Source organism: Amphiprion ocellaris, chromosome 6 (genome assembly GCF_022539595.1).
Source record: "Amphiprion ocellaris isolate individual 3 ecotype Okinawa chromosome 6, ASM2253959v1, whole genome shotgun sequence".
In the NCBI taxonomy this organism is placed as follows: Eukaryota; Metazoa; Chordata; class Actinopteri; family Pomacentridae; genus Amphiprion; species Amphiprion ocellaris.
Genome location: NC_072771.1, coordinates 22,494,727 through 22,512,583, shown reverse-complemented (window position 1 = coordinate 22,512,583; position 17,857 = coordinate 22,494,727). Strand labels below are relative to the sequence as shown.

At 40.4% G+C, this 17,857-nt stretch overlaps 1 protein-coding gene across 20 annotated transcripts in view; it reads right to left on the bottom strand.

Annotated features, from left to right (window-relative positions):
• Positions 1-7,598: 7,598 nt before the first annotated feature.
• Positions 7,599-17,857, bottom strand: part of mef2cb (myocyte enhancer factor 2cb) — a 71,548-nt gene continuing 61,289 nt past the window's right edge. For 12 of the 20 annotated variants that reach the window (XM_055011536.1, XM_055011535.1, XM_055011542.1 and 9 more), the window contains 5 exons: positions 13,809-13,981; positions 13,235-13,258; positions 12,189-12,318; positions 11,643-11,778; positions 7,599-11,399 (listed from right to left, as the gene is read on the bottom strand). In XM_055011536.1, the coding sequence (XP_054867511.1) occupies positions 11,051-11,399; positions 11,643-11,778; positions 12,189-12,318; positions 13,235-13,258; positions 13,809-13,981 (812 nt within the window). In that variant the 3' untranslated portion in view covers positions 7,599-11,050. The remainder of the gene's footprint in view (positions 11,400-11,642; positions 11,779-12,188; positions 12,319-13,234; positions 13,259-13,808; positions 13,982-17,857) is intronic. The other 8 variants (XM_023261056.3, XM_023261060.3, XM_023261059.3 and 5 more) reach the window with 1 other exon arrangement.

Here is a 17,857-nt window from a genome sequence, read left to right as displayed (position 1 = left end):
AGTTGAGCTCTCACAGTGTGCAAGTTTTTTTTTTTTTCTCCCTGTTGATGGTGGGGTCGGATGAGGAGGAAGGGATGGGTGGGGGGGTGATGATGATGATGAGGAGGGGTGGGGGGTGGGGGAGGCGGGGATGTAAAGTCCATCCTTCTGTGTGAGAAGAGGACGTGCTCTGAAATTCAAACAAGTTCCCTCGGTTCTTTTGTTGCACGCACGAACTGAGGCGGCATTGTTCGGGGTTTTTTTTTTTTTTTTTTTTTTTTTTTGGCGTGGACCTCTCCCTCCTTCTTCCCTGACCAGGTTGCGAAGTGAGCCTCGCAGTTGGGCGGTAATGAATTTGCTGCAGGCGCTTCGCTAACACGCTTTGACAAACGGAACGCATTTACCCGTTTCCAGACAGAGGAGGGGGGAGAGGAGGGGGTGATTTGACATGCAATTCCCAAACTAAGTCTGGAATGAGGTCAATAATAAAAAAAAAAGAAAGAAAAGAAAAGGGGAGAAACACACACTTTAAACTTCACTCCAAGTGTTTTTGATTGGATCTGTGCGTACAGTACAGGCCTGTACCAGCCTTATGAATTCACCTGGCTCCCAGTACTCTAAGAGATAATCTTATAAGACACACACACACACACACACACACACACACACACACACACACACACACACACACACAGGCACAGGCACGCGTCCCCTCCCAAATTGGACACACACACACAGCCTGGAGAGAAAAGGGAAAAGAAAGATGAGAGAATTTTATCACATATGCACTAAAAAAAGTTAGAATGAGGTGACCTACTTGTCAGTAGCCTACCAGTAGCCCGTGTCTTCAGAAAACTCTCTTGGTGATAGCAGACTTTTTTGTTTTGTTTTTGGGAATATATTATAATATTCGACTTTTTTTTTAGAAGGAAAAAATGGTTAGAGTCTGAACTCTGTACCACTTCTCCATGGATTTTACGCACAAAAAGCAGCAGGCTACCTGCTCTTATTTGTCAAAAATTTCTGATTTTTTTCAGTTTCTGTTCTAAAAAAAACACCATGTGACTGAAAAGAAAGCAAAGCCAAGCATCCTTTCTCATCTTACCCCCCCCCCAGTCCACGCACACACTCACACACACTCCCCCCCACCCCACCCCTTTTGCCTAATTGCAGGCGTATCCATTAGATTCAACTGGATTCACGTTTTAGTTTAACAGCGAGGGCACGTTCAATGACGTAGACAAGCATATCAGCTACGTGCAGCCATATTTAAATACATCAAGGCAATTAGCGCATCAAAATATGCAAATCCCTCTTACTACATCGTCCGCCCGGCCGCAGTCGGAGTAATTTCCCCCCAGCCTGTTCTTGGGTGTTTGATTGCCGTTTTTAAAAGCCAACATAACGTTGTTTGTTTGGTTTTTTTCCTACCAAGACGCTTCCTTAATGTGAGCGGGACGGAAGGGAGAGACATGAAGAGAAAAGGGGAAACCGTGGCTCCTGCGTGGAAAAACCGTCCATGCGTAATGAGACGACCCGCTCCGCCATTCTCAATTCTCCGACGCCGTTGGCTCTGGTGTGCGTATTATTTTTAATATTGATGCATATTCAGTGAGTAGATTTGCATTGCAGACTTGCAGCTTGCTGTTGATTTCGACCTATTCTAACATGATTTTGCGCGTAGATACATGCAACGCTCTTGTGTATCCTGTCGTAGCGATGATATTTATTACCTTAAATTTCTGTCTTCATATTCAAATTGTAGGCTAATGTCATGTTGATCACGCTGACATGTTATATACGGCACCGTGATCTCCCCATGTACACGTATCTTTATCTGAATGATGTAAATATGCGATATCCTTTGAATACTCATATGCAGCATGCATGAACAAAGAGCTCTGCGGTGGGCAAACAATAGAGGGGATTCAGAGGTAATACGAAGGAGGTGATACTTTAAGATGGATGTGGCTGCCTCGTAGCAACAGAATGACATGGTCTGCGCGAAAAACTAATAACCAAAAAGTCTCCAGCCCAGTTTGTAAGAAATACAGTGACGCAGCGCTGACATTTAGGCTGCAGTTGCTCGGGCTGTCTTCCTCGGTGTCCGTGCACGCGCACGGAGATGCCAGGGACGAGCGCGCGAATGCAAGTGCAGTGCTTTTTGGAGAAAATGTCTTTCAGTGCAGATCACATGAAAACAAGCAGACGAGACATTTCAATTGGAGCATCTCTACCGAATTTGTTGATTTTTTTGCGCAAAACTGCCATCAGTGCGTAATTACAACCAAAGCCAAATCACGAACAACTTACCCCCAGTTAACAAAATCCAACGGTGCTGCTGATAAGTTGTTTACGTGCCACTTTCTCGATCAAGTTGGTGGGACGTTTTTTCCAGGCGGGCAAACTTTGTTCTAGCAGCCAGAGCAGGATGCAGCCATAGGCTACTCCCCTCGTCATTGAACCTTGCTCTTCAACTCCTCGTGGCTCAACACCAGTGGTCAGGCTGGCTCACGTAAAGATATTCAAAGCCACAGGAGTCCGTTACCCCACCTATGCTGGGCTTCTCGGTGTAAAAAAAAAAAGAAAAAGAAAAAAGTAACATTTGCTTATTACTTGTTCTGAAATATTAGAATATCACGTTGCTGGGTGCATTCAGCATCCTCACTTCTGTCGTTTTTATTGCCACCTCCCAAAATATAAAAGACAGGCCCATACACTTCAGATTATCCTCTAAAAGTAACAAGCTCATAAAAATCATTATCAAAGAGTGAAGTGTGTTTAGTATTTTACTCCTTTGGTTTAACTAAAATCTAACAACTTATCCACAAAGAGAAGGACTTGCTTTTAAAGATAGGTCGATGTGAGAGAAGCTTTTCATAATAACATATTCATAAAGGAGGCGTTGGGATAATTTATCAAAACCAAGGGACAGCTTTCTAGTGAAAAAGAATCAGTTTGTGTCATTTGTTGAAGAGCATAATCCCGGTTACTCATATTTATGCGTTTAAATCCCTATAATTCTGGTCTGCATATGTCCAGATTCTGTAATAAGAACTGGAAAATAGAGCAGTCATCTACATTTGAATTATGCATAGAAAAGACACATTCATGGACTCCGGGATTCTCCTGCGTTCCTGTTGATAAAAAAGACTTGCTTGCATGGATAGCACAGCAAATCAGACCTCTTGTTGATGAAAGAAAAAAACACGTTTACAGACTCCCAAAAACAAAGGTGAGATGGTGTATTTTAAAAGGAGGACAAACACAACGAGAAAGAGCAGATTTACGCATGCTGTTATTTCTTTACTCCAAACGTGATATGTGGTGGGCAGTAATTCGGCTACCAACAGATTTAATCAAACACTTATTTTTTAAACGAGCAAAACGCGCCTGGGCTGTCAATGTCTTTTCATAAATCGTCATTGAGGTAAACATCGCGTGTTAAATTGCGTATTTTCCCCCAAATTGTAGGCCAGAGAGCAGCCTGCGATGCAGTTTGTAATAAGATCAGCCTGGCACATAGAAGCGCTATTCTGAAATTGGTGTAATTAAACACCTCCAAGTTGGTGAACCAGCCAAGCTATTTTTCAACAGCACCACCTGAGGTTGTAAAGGTGCGAGGTGTCTCCTGCAACGGCGTGCACTAACGAAAACTTTCCTCTCCCATTTTAGTAATACTAGAGCTACAGAAGTCTAAAACTTATAGGTGTATTATTATTATTATTATTATTATTATTATTATTATTATTATTATTATTATTATTATTATTATTATTATTATTATAAGTCTGACAATTGTTGTTTTTACAGTGCAATATGCAAGTAGGATTATTGTTTATCCAATTGGATTTTGATGAATAAATATTGTCTGTGGATGATGAGGAGCAGTCCATTTTGCACTGACACTTACCTCAAACACATATTAGTGAAGCAGTTTGGTAGAGTACACCGGATTATTTAGGGCTGCTCGATCTCTCGAGGATGAGGAAGAGGAGGACGAAGGTTAGGACGGTGTCGACAAGACGACTAAACGGTGACATCTAGTGGTGAAATTGGAGAATATTCATGATGGAGAAAAAAATGCCCAGATTCCACTGTCCGTGAAGTACAAGAACATCTGATTACTCAGTCACTATATCCGCCTTCTTTAATCCAGATTCGTGCGTAAAATTGCCCGTACATTTAAATGATAACATACAGTTAAGCAACGTAGATGCCCAAATTGCCCACTTTTACTTCACTGATGCGTAAATTGTAGACTTGACTGTATTGAAAGCTAAGCAAAAGAATTCACATTCTTCTCTTGCTGCTAAATTGACGTGACCTGTTTGGATTTCTTTCATTTATTTAGATCGAAATTCCAACGTGCCCGTTCTTTCATCAAGCCAGTTCACACACGCATGCGCGTCATCACTGCTGGGTACAGCGATCACGTCACCAAATAAATGAAACATGAAAATATCCCCCAAACGCTGAAAAAAGCGGATACATTCTCTCAATATGCTGCGTTAAATCGACTCCAAGCGCATTTAGTGCAACATTTCCACAAAATGTTGTGCGCGTAGTTTATGTTCTAAGTTTTGGGTCCATCCTGTGGATCCTGGAGGCCGCCGCTGATTCCTTGTCCCCCGCATATTTCTGGTCCTCAGGTGGCCTGTGTTTGAACGGAACTTAACGTCGAGCACTGCACATTACAGGACACATACAAGCCATGCAGCTATTATAAACAGTAAAGTTTTTCTACTTTTTTACAGTGAGCGACACCGTTTGCAGTATTTTTGGATTTTCTTCGTATTTCTACATAGAGACTTAGAGTGAAAATTGCAGAAAGCACAAAAGCCTCAATTCAAGTGTCTTTCCTAAGCAGAGGTGCGAGCACAGCTCTCAAATAATCAACTTTGATGTAGCTTACTCTGCTTCTTTGACTTCTCTCTCGCATCTGTGACATAATATATCGAAATGTCAGTCAGAATTAACGTAAAGCAGGCAGATCTGAAGCGTGTTAACGCCTGATTCACACAGTAATGACGCACAAGTGCCACTGAAAGTAATTCGGGATTTTGCAGAAACATTACTGATGTCCATTTTGCTGCCCACAGCTGGCTGTGCGTCACATTCCTTTGACTTTAATAAATACCTGAATCCTCTCACAGCTGCACAAACAATAAGTGCATTTTTAAATTGAAAGTGCTGTGCGCATTTATGCACATGGCACAGCAGCGGTAGCTCCATTAACACGGGATCTGTCAGGACCTGACGGTAAACAATGTTCTGCGTTCTTCTACACAACCGACAGGTCAACTGTTACACATAGATCCCAGATTTATTTGGTGGAATATTTTGTAATAAAGCTTCTCTGGATGAATCCGGAGCCCCTTCTGAGCTGTCAGGATATTTTTTGTTACTAAAGTAAACCGGTTTTTACGCACACAATTACATTTTAGTATATTAATTGTGTTGCAGATTTGAACTTTTGAACAGCTCAGTTAAATCTGGGTCTTTTTCGTACTATTTTTTTTCTTCTTATACCTCTATTAGTGTCTTTGTGGCTCCCCACAAACCTAATTAATTAGATGGATTTTCTATCGAAAAGATGATGGCTCCTAATAACAAAGAGCTCCTCTATCTTTCAGGACACCTCCCCTCCTCCTCCTGCACACCCACAAATTATCTTGCTCTTTGTTTCACTTTCTCCAAATCTGTACCTTTTATGTTAAGACTGATCAGATTTTGGCACCCTATTTGATGTAAACGTTTGGCGTTTTTCGCATCAATTTGAGCTTCTGATAAAATGCAAAAACTGTTGTCTCATTAGATTATTTCTGACAATTATAGTTCTATTTTGCCTGCAGTGACTTTACGAACCTGCTTCCCCACAGGCTACTGGAATTAACCCTTCAGATTCACTGACTGTAGGCTTAATATAATGAAGCAGGGGGTGGGGGGACTTGCGCAAACGCATTACAGTGGCCTGAACAGTTGAGACGAAATCCCTGCAACAACACTGTCGACGTAAAAACGTTACAAACCCGAAAAACTTGATATTTAGATACATAGTCTTGCAATAATAAAGCAAATGAAATGTACACTTACAGTAATATTATGAAAATTAACCTGGGAGTTTTTAGAATAAGAAAAACGCGCAATTATGAGAAAACTCCCAGCTTCAGCCTGCTGCATTTTAAGGACGTGAATTATGATTTCGTTTTCCTCAATTTTGTGTGTATTCATCTCATTTAAAACAATAGACAATGATGCGTTTTTGATACTCTTGCAGTAAATACTTGAGATTAAATAAAACAATATCCAAAATGTGTTGAATCTGCTTCTTTGATGCACCATGTAACACAATTAATACGTTTGTTCTGTGTGTTTGGGTGTGAGTTGCCTTATTTTATCAGATTATAAAAAGCCAAATTGTACAACCAGTGTAAGAATTAGAACTGTGGTATTTCGAAAGAATTCCCCTACATTACTACATTGTGTTAAAGTCCATCTAACGCCTGAAAATACAAGTGTTCATCCAACAGGTTAGGCCTGCGTTTACAGTAAACTACTGTAGCACACTAATTGACGCGAATGAATACATTCAATATGGCTTGGCGAGTTTATGAATGTACATTGTAAAAACTGAAATGATTTTAAAGATTAACGGATCATCAGCTTCATACGGACAAAAATTCTATATTTATACACAGATCTTTTTTTTTTTTTGGGAGGACAGTAAAGAGGAAAAAAGGGGAAAAGGTTCCCTATCGAATTTCAAAATACATTTAAGACGATTATATTTTCAATAGGCACATCTATATTTATATATATTCATACATTGAATTTTTTAAATGGTGCATTGAATATATATTTATTTCCTGGCAGCCTATATTATATAGGGCATTACTGATTATTCTGTAATGTCAGAAGTGTGTAATTAAGTGCCATTATATTTAATATGCAGTTCTTGTTATAACAGCTGGACTGCACTTAGAGGGCTACATATTCTGACATAATTGTGTAATTGTTGCAAAGAAAGAAAGAGAGGAGACAAAAAAAGAAACATCTACTTTCATTTCACCTTCTTTCTTTCGTTCTTTTCCCTTTTATTACAGAATGAATGAGTTCTTCCTGCTTATAGCATGTGTGTGAGTGTTGGAGGGAGTTTCTCATAGCAGCAGGTCACTGTGCTTTCCCTGTTTATGAATATATGTATACACACTGTGAATTTAAGATCCATGTATAGTCTAATATATCAGTGAGAAAGATGATGCCACCGTAATTTCATGTGAGATAAACCTTAGCTTTAAATGTCAAATAAATGTCTTTACTATGAATATTTATGTTAAAATGTGCTTTCATGTAAATGTATAGAAGCAAATGTAAAAATTATGCTATTTTCAATATTTCTGTGTCATGCAATTTATATTGTCTTGAAGTGAAGTTTCTTTATGGCACTATGTACTTAGTTCCATGCATAATAGATTTTCATGTGTTTTGGGATTGTTGTTGTTTTATTTTTATTTATTTATTTATTTAGAGTCTGCAGGGTATGGAAGTAATCACCATTTTGGGATGCATGCAGAAACAAGTCAAACACAATGAAATCACACCAAGTCACATCAGGATAACTAAGAAAGCCAGTAACTTTACTGAAATCTCTGCAAAATACAAATAGCCTTTCCCTCCAGCAGAGGAGACTTTTATTTCATCCCCATTCGTTTTCACTACATACAGCTGAATCAAGTCCCTTGAGTTACAGAGATGTGATTTAATTCAACACCGTCTTAGTCTCAAGTGGCGACAAAGGCCAGCTTATGCCGCTGAAAGCCGCTCTTGCGTTCCAGAAAACATTAGTTCCAAACTTCCCCCCATTTTCAGGTTTATACAAGCTACATTGATACTACAGACTGACTTTTTAAGTATTTTAACATATTACTCTTTTTTTTCCATTCCTTTTCAACTTTTGAGTACAACTTAAATAAACCACAAACACAGTGGAGCAACAAAGAATCCCGTGTGAATGTTGGGACCTTAAGCAATTGTATGTTATTACACATGGCTGTACAGGTGTATGGTCTACCCTTTGCACTGCAAGTGACTTATCAAAAGATCAGCTGAGGTACTGCTTGGGTCAATTTTGAGGTACCAACATTTAGTCTATTATAAGTAATGACAAAGAACAACTGATCAACAGATGGTGAAAAAAAAAGAATGGCTTCAAATTTAACAAACACAAAAAGAAAAAAGAAAACAAAGATATAAAGACAAGTTTTCTCCATGTCTTTGGTTAAAATTATTGTCAAAATTATAGCACTTTTAATTAACTTTCAGGACATGTTGGCATTATTTCATTCAGCGAGAAAATAACATGATTAATAGTGTGTCATGTGGTTTGAGGAGAACAAGCATGCATTTCACGATTAGGCCTGAATGATGCTAGCATTAACAAAATTCAACTACAAAATCATTTTTTTCATGTAACCTTTCCAATGCAATGCACAGGGAGACAGATGAGCAACAAAACAGGTGAATCATAGTCGTTATGGACAATGCAGCTCGATAAACTAAAGCTACATTTGACTGACTGGAATTGAAATGTGAAAACAATTGTACATTTGAGCAAATTCTTTTATTATCTTGTTTCAATGCTTGCAAAAACCATAAATGAATGTGAAAATAAAAGTTGAGTTTACAACACAGAAATGCCACTGGCTTTGGTTTCTCCACACTTATGCTGCCTGAAACATCATGTTTATTTTTTTCCTCAACCTTTTTGTATTGAAGTTTAAAAAAAAAAAAGAAGAAGAAGAGAAGAACACCTTTATAGAGGCTCTGCCCCGTTTGACTACACAGACTGTATACAGTAACAACATAGTGAACCTGCATGAAATATGCACATAGAAATATCATAACACTTAAGTGACAGCAGATACGGGAGTGGGAGGCAGAGAGATATGTGGCTAGTTTCATTGTTTAAAAAAGAGAAAATCAAAACAGCTATTCATCTAAAAGAAACAGTTGTGCTTCTCCCATGCCAGCAAGATCAATTTGTCCTCGTGTATCTTATAGGCTGAACTGTCAGTGACGTGGTAAAGAATGCGGAACCCTGTTTTGGAGACCGGAACATGAGGAGTGACTGCACGACACAGAATCCACTTACGTTGCAAACTGATCAAGGATAATTAATCGCAATGCACATGCAAAATTGCATTATACAAACATGATTTAAAAGAAAATTGTACGTTTTGGGTCGAAGCTTATGTAGCATCTTGAATACAAGTAAAGATTGATTTGAAGGTTTGAGGCAGAATGGATAATCTGTAATGTCAAAAATATGTTTCATAAGATTAACTGTATTAAATCCAATGATTTAGATTCATAATGAAATATCTGATGAATAATAATACATCTGGAGACTGAGAGTCAGTCATATTTCCTCATCAGCGGGACAACCGTGTATTTCATGTGTCAACATTTATTTCCGTGTCCTCCCCAGTTCCAGTCTTGTGACATTTTCCACTAGCAGGTTGTTTCTTCAGCATTCAGGTCTGTCTTTCCTTTGTCACACAAACCCTGGCAATGCTCTCCAGCTGGTTTTTAAGGTTAGTCTAAATACACCCCTGAACAGCACTGTTCAGAGTTCAAATGAAACAAACCAGACAACATGTGCAACTGCACATAGAAACTCCACTAAGAAACCAACAAAAATCATTATTATATATATTTATATATTAGAAAGCTATACACAAGCATGTTAATTTCACAGATTTTTTTTTTAAAGATTCTTAATATTACCATTATTATATATAATTAGAAATACACGTTTAAAAACAAACCTCTACAAAGATAAAACAGTTCAGCAAAGCATTGGATCTCAGTCTGTTTTTCATGGCTTAGGGCTTTGAAGCCCTTTTCTTTTCCCCTCTGGGTGAACTATCCATCTCTTATTAGCAAAGCTATCAAAAAACACATTCTGGCTTATATAAACTACAAAAAGCCACAAAAATGCTTTGCATTGTATTCCTTTCATATGAAAATATAAGCAAGTGTATCGTACAATTGTTTTTTCTTTTTCTTTTTTGTTTATCAATACTGAATAGTTAATACTAGATCCAGAGTTTTCTTGATTACACCAACGTAGCTCTTAGATCAAAGGGTGGTCCTCACTCCGTTCTTTAAGGGGAGCGCTAAAATCATCAAAGGTTCCACATGTTTAGCATTGGGTTTGCCTGTTTACCTGTACAATCCTTCAAATGTTGCATAATAGCTTTTCATTTAGTGAGTAAATAAATCTTGTAATGTCTGGCAACTTTTGACCCCCTGCCCTTCCCCCCTTGACCCACTATTTACATAAATACGTTGAACCTGCAACATGACATCATCTAATGTTAACACACATTTTTGCAAGGGAGAACTGCAGAGAAGGTATATAGCGATGAAACCGATACTGTACACATGTATTGTTTGTCCAACTCAAGTGCTAAGGTGTTTTCCACTGGACACACTCACTCTCATGTTAATGTTTTTTTTTTTCTTTTTTTGTTGTCTCTAGTCACTGATATATCGCTGAGGCAAACTGTAAGTACGTTTTATGAAACAGAGTACCTGACTTTTTTTTTATTTGTTGATATGCATATATGTACACATACACACGTGTAAAGATATATGCATACGTGATTCTTTTTATCCACACACAATACAATTTATGCATAGTTCCCCAACAAAAATACCCCCAGATCCCATCCCAACCAACACCCACCCTCCCAAACCCCCCATTACAACACCCCACTGGTTTATATAATGTCAATATGTATAGCACACACACACTCAGCAAAAAGAAAAGGAAAATAAAAAATGAAAAGAAATTACAAATAGGTTTTTCGAAAAGGGTTCTTCCTTTTCTTTCCTTCAGCGTTAAAGTGATTAAAGGAAAGAGGCCATGGGGTTGGGTGGTGAGTGACTCGTGATACCGAGTGAGAGGAGGAAGAAGAGGGAGCTGACTTGGGGGGCATCGTAATGCTGCATTGCCGGGGGATCAGGGCAACTCGGGGCACTGTCGGGGTACAGGACAGAGCTATCATGTCGCCCATCCTTCTGACAGGCGCACCCGTTTGATGGAGGGGCTCTCGCGCTCGTCCAGGGCGGGCCGGGCCAGTCCCAGAGGTGAATGGAACTCATTCCTGTGCTCATCGCGGTCGCTGCCCTCGTGGGAGCTGCTACAGCTGCTCAGGCTATCAACGGGGGAGCGTCCCGAGTCCTGGCGGGACGAGGGGTTCTGGGGAGGTGGTACCCCACCACCGTAGCCCCCCGGTGTGCTGCTGGTACGATCTCTAGGAGGAGAAACAGGTTCGGACTTGATGTGCAGGCTTTGAGCAGAGGGCAGGGAGAGATTTGAACCCTGACATAAGTGAGAGCTAGAGCAATTTCTGTTGGAAGGAGAGGAAACGCAAGAGGTTACAGAGTTACAGAGCAAGAAACAAAGTGACTCGCATGCAAGTACTCGTACGCACATGAACATGAAAACAGCGAGGTGTCATTTGTGTTCAAGTGAAGATTGAAAACAGTAAAGGAGTCTTAGATATCTGAGTGTGGCATCTCAAAAAATGATAACTTATGTGTTACATCATGCATTTGCCAACAACACCTCGAAGGAATTTCAGTGCGCTCACCCTAGCTGGCCGAGGGCTGAATGCTGCATGTTTTGAAGGTGTTGCTGTTGCCATCCGCTCATGGAGCCGAGGTGTAGGGAGCTGCCGCTGTTGAAGCCAGACAGGGAGGACAGATCTGCGCTATTCAGGGAATACTCTGTGTGAAAACATAAAGAAAGAAGACGCAATGTAGATAACGGATTGTTCAAAGAAGTTCAAATAAAGTTTCAAAGAGAATGCAGCTTTGGTAAATGCTGCTATCACATGAATGTGACAACAACACCCTCTGCTGTTAGATGGCTGTATAACACTGATCACATGGAAGATTTTTTATTTTTTTATTTTTTTTTAAAGAAGCAACACATGTACCTGCTGATAATTTTTTATTTTTTTTTTTGCTGGTGTACAACATCTAAAACAATTTTTAGGAGTAAATTGCGTATAATACACAGCAACTGATGAGATAGTACATTATTTAAAACATATAGCAGGTAATATAGCGACTGAATCTATGTTAATGGACAAAAATGAATGTAATGCATAAAGAGGACACACTGGAGTACATACCGGTACCGTAAGAAGTAGAGATGGCAGATGGGTAACCACCCATGCCTTGTCCTGGTAGAGTGGGAGTTGCTACTGATACCACAGGGGTGGCCAATGACTGAGCAGACTGAGAGTTGTTTATTCTCTGGTTCTGTGACAGAGGAAGGCAAGAAAGACAGAGAAAGGGAGAGGCTTGAGAACATGAAACCCACTCCCAGACAAAACAAACAAACAAAAAAACCCTGCAATAAACCAAGAAAGTTTTTTTTTTTTTTTTTTTTTTTAAATTTTCTTTCATTTCTTTCTTTCACTCAACAGATGCTGAGAGAATGAATGTGATGCCAACTTCTGGGGAAATTAATCACTTGACATGCGGCACGGCTGAACCCTGCCAACCCTATCATTTACCACCCTTTTTCCGAGGGCCTACTGTCGCTATAGTAACACCATCGGTTTCCATGGCAACGCAGGGTAGCAAAGGCAAGGGAAAGGCACTTTACTGAGGCTGATGGGAGGGTTTGTCAGAAAATAATGGAGGTTTGATGTACAATGAAAGTGTACTCGTTTGATGCCCTTCATTTCTACGTTCTCAGTGATAAAAGCTGCAAGCTGTATGTGTGCGACACAAGATTCTGCATTCAGGTAAAGAGATATGAGAGAAATGGTGAAGTAGATAAACAGGGGCTGTGGCAGAAAAGAGGCCAGGTTGCTTTTACTCTGACACACCACTGGATGGCACTATGTGCCCTCATAAAATGTCATGTGAGGCGACATTGGAGCCTTCAGCAGAGTCAGCAACAATAAAGGTGAACGCTACTCTGAAGTCAGGATCACTTTTCTCAAAAACGCTCTATCAAACTGCAATAATCTCTGTAGTTAAAGGAAAAACTCAATGCAAATGAAGAGGTTAGACTCAGGTGACTGTAACGTTGTCAGTTCTATAAGCCACATTATGCTCTCGAGAACTATCTTAACCAGTTTATGGTGAGAGAACCCAAAACTTTCAGATTCTGAAGAGCCTTTTTAGGTTGTTTTGATTTCTAGATTTCAGTGGCAGTCTGACTTACCAATAGCAGATCGACATCCTCAGACTGATGGCATTGAAAGGGGAGGGTAATAAATTCAAATTAGTGAGTGTGAGTGAGCATATAGAAGTGGTGGCTAGACGTGGATCTAGGGATGGATCGGCTGTAGGATTGAGCCAGCGGAGAAGAGGATGCTAAGAACTATCATAACTAATGCTAACTTAACACACTTTATTATGAAAAGATCAGAAAGAAATACAAGGACCTATAGTAAGAGTGCCAACACAGACACAGCGGAAGAGATCAGTCTGACAGTATATCAGCCTTGGGCCAAAGGTAAATTTTAAAGAAAAATGTTGGCATAACAAGCTGCCAGGGCTCATGACAAAACAACAAAAATGCCAAGTACCTAAAGATGAGCTTATCACAAACGTAACCTCGTAAACCCAAGTCTGATATGAAAAGATGAAAGCAGCAGAGAGTACATGACGGGAAAATAAACAATAGCAAACAAAACGTGACAAACCCCCAATAGGCAGGGAGATTATAGAGTAGGGAAAGAGACCGAGAAAAGGAAGAGTGGTGGCATGAGAGGAGGGATTGGAAGATTACTCACAATGGAGGGCATATTGTTCTTGGCGCCAGGGGGGATGAGCACACGGAGGTCAGGTTTGCGGTTGTTCATGCCTAAGTTCATGGGTGGAGGAGATTTAGCCTGCATGTTCTTGTTCATGCCACCTGGCGAGACCAGCAGACCGGGCGAGTTGCGATGGTTCCCATATCCATTTCCTGAGAGAGCAAAGAAATGGGCAGAAAAACATTAAATATACCAGAATGGTATTTCAAACAAAGACACAATTATGTGTTATTAAACTTGTTTTGAAAGTGTGATGAACCCTGAAATTACCACTGTTTATGATCGTGTAGCCTAATTAATTCCTATAGAAATCAATTTTCACCTTGTGCTCCTTTTCATTTCATTGTACAATTTCCACTTCCTGTTATAAGAATTTTATTAGTGACAATGGTGCTTCATTAAAGCAGTGCATACCGGTGGAGCAGCTAGTCAGACATACAGTTTTTGCCTTTATGATCACCGCTGTTTGTTATACAATGACGGCATCTACATGTAAAGACCTCTGTCACTGTCAATGAAGGTTACATGTTCCCTCCAACTGCCAATGAATCTTGTGAAAACATCTAATTACGGGTAGCAAGACCACAGAGGGATGGGACAGATCATTTGGCCATCAGAGCTAAACGTGGTTCTGCGGTTTGTCCAGACAAAGACCTTGTCAGCAGACTTGCATTCCCCTAAGCATGGAAGGCCAAATGCAGCACCCATTTCTCCCTCAAAAACCGGTGGGGCAAAATCCGAGCAACATCATTAAAAAAAAAACTGAAAGTGGAGCATTCTTGCAAGCGACATAGTCTTTGTTTCTAACCCAATCCCGCAGGCTGTTTTTCCCCTTACTTCTTCCTTCTTCCAAAGGGTAGAACACAGGGCACTGTGTGGACGTTCCCACTTGAAAGACGGGCAGGAATTATACGTTAGACATAAATGAATTTCCTAATCATATACTCCAGGGGAAAATGAGTCGCAGATGTCTTCCTGGGCAATTTCCCTTGCTGATCTTTGTTTAATTTGAGAGCGAGGTTTTTGTTGTTTGGAAATGAAAAGTCTCAAAAGCTCAATTTGAACAATCTGAAGAGTAAACGACCGCTAGCGGTGAGAAAAAATGAGGCTGCTTGACAGAAAACGAGAAAAACAGTGTGTTACTTCTGGTGCGTGTATCTGTTGGCATGTGTGATGTGTAAGCGTGTATAAGCTGATGTTTACATAGATTTGTGTGTCACTGTATGTTTTGCTATGTACCGTTTTGCATGTGCAAGAATTTATACACGCAGCATTTTAGTGTATATAATCACAGTATGACTTGAGACTCTGTGACACATGCTGTGTGACTGCTTATGCACGAGCCATGCATATGGATGCACATGTGTGTTTTGTATTGGACCCTCAGTTCCAATGTCAATCTCACATTAGTAAAGAGGCAGCTGCCTCTTCAGTTTTCCCGCTCTCTCATTCTCATGGCTGGCCCTTTGTGAGATTGAGTGGGTGCATGTGGAGATAGATGAATGAGACCTCACACACACATAAAACACACACACACACCGCACATACACATACTTTAGTAAATAACCCAGCAGGAAGTACATCAGTGTTTCTGTACAGATGAATAAAAAAAAGACACTGAGCTATAGAGAGACATTAATACACACTTCGGTCAAGATGACACAGACTCCATCTTGGTGACAGTTAATCAGACATCTGTGTATTGCCACCCTGTGGAGATGGCTGTGGTCCAGTCAGTTATATGCTAGATGACTATAATCATGAGTGGCATAGGCCAGTCCTTCAGCACTTCAAAAGTAAAATCACAAGCTAATTAAGCTAATACAGCGAGAAATGTGACTGAAATCTTTCCTTTCTATAGCGTGATCACCCTGATTTTAGGATGGCTGCATTCAATAGAGACTCACTGGCTAACAGCCGAAGACACGACGATACTCAGAGTTCATTTCCACTCTCCTCTGATATTACTTTGCACAGTCGAGCTGCAGCACAGGCTGGTGTTTAGAGGAAGTACCAAAATTAAACACAAGCCCAGCAAGGAGTCTTTTTTGCTGCTGTACAAAACTCACCCATAGAGAACAACATCTGATCTGAGAATCAGATAAACAACTTTTTTTTTTTTTTTGCTATTCCTGAGGTGTGAGGGGACAGCTAGGGTCAAAGCTGAAGGATTACAAGTTCCAAAGTTAGCTAGGGCACATCGAGATGCATGTGTTTGACAAGGCCCCCTCGGGTGTTCAGTGTCTCTTTTTCCCTCTCACACACACCGCACACACACACACAAAGGAGAGGTGTGGTTAAACTCGTGTACATTTTACTGTTACTGAACAAATTTCTGATGTCCTGTTGTGGTCTAACAGGCGCACTCCGTTCTATTCCCCATACACACACACTCTTCCGTTGCGGTTTGGCCAAACGTGCATTCAACCCTGAATTCTCCAACTGAACTAAGGTGTCACACTCACGCTTAGGCTACAACTTGTACAGCTGGTATGAGCTGCTGCCAAGATTGAGACACTGTGTGATCAGCCGAACCCGACTTCTTGTCAGTTTCTATATGTGTGGGTTTTTAACTTTCATTTCTGTGAGGTTTTGGCCAGAAATGTCCTAAACATGTACCTTGCGTGTAACTCATCTAAGGGTGTAATTGGTGTGTGATCGAGAGGTGACAGGAGATTCTTGTTAATTCTTTGCAGTGCTTTGGTGAGAAGAGCGCTGACCGGAGCGCAGATGACAGTTACTTAATTGCACAAATGGAGGTGGAGAGGTGTTCAGAGGCTGGGGCCTTTGTCTGGAGCTCATTTAATCAGCCTTCTCTCTTTCTCTTTTTCACTCATATTTTGTCTCTTTTCTCACCTTGTGCTCTCTGCTAGCCAGCTAAGGAATTGACAGATTGAACACATGCATATAAATGAGCAAACATACATATTTGCCACGATATTTCCTTAGAAAAGACATGATGACTCAGCCTTTCAGTAACCTGTCCTATTTACACTGGACTAGAATTACCTAGGGACCTTGTGTGATTTGGAATTTATCCTGACATCTGGGTTTTGTGTGACATAAATACACAGCATGAACAAAATGATAGGTTTCAACTGAATTGTCAAATCAAATGATGAATTGAATTTATCTAAAGATATGATTGAAACTTTCAATATCTTCATGCTAATGCTCCAATGCAAAAGAACTTCCAAAGTTCTTTGATTTCTCTTTACAAACAGTAAAGCAAAAGAGGTGCTGTGTTTATGGGCATGATGAAAACACACATGCACACACATAAAACCACTCCTATTCTACAAGGAGGGGTATGAACAATAAAGCTTGTTTTTGTGAAATGTATAGATATCCTCTCCTCAGACTGGCACTAAACCTTTCTCTGTACAGTGATTTAAACATTTACATGTTTTTAGACTTTCTGTAATACATAGTCTTATCCAGCAGGGGTAATAGAAAGCTTTATTTCATCTCTAAAGGCTGCAGGTCCTGTGATATTCTCCTGACTACTACTTACTTAGGACACTCCACTTATAGAAGCTAGACAGCTACTACAATCATCTTATCAAAACTTACAGTGGAGAGGAGAGGAACTTTAAAACATTCTCTGTGGTGCCACAGTGGCTGGGCCACCTCACACTGGTGATGTTAGAGGAACATCATTAAAATGGCTGACCAAGTTCGCAGAACACTTCCATCTGTGTTCCCCCCACTGTTTCTCCTTTGCACACATGCTTCCACCATCAGTGGATATTCATCACTGGGGTCCCCCCCCGCCAAACTCGCTCTTCCTCTCTCCCCCTAGATGAGATTTAAGAGAGCATTGAATGGAATCTTTCAGCTCCCACATGACTCTCTCTCCACGTTGTGTTTTTCGCTGCTGCTGAGCGACGTGCAGCTCTCACAGAGCGCCTCTGTTCCTTCGGCACGGTGACACAAAGGCTACATTTGAAGCATGCACTGCAAAACGCCGTCAATGGAACACACGCCACAACAAACGGTCCTGTTGTGCATGCGTATGTGTTTGTGTG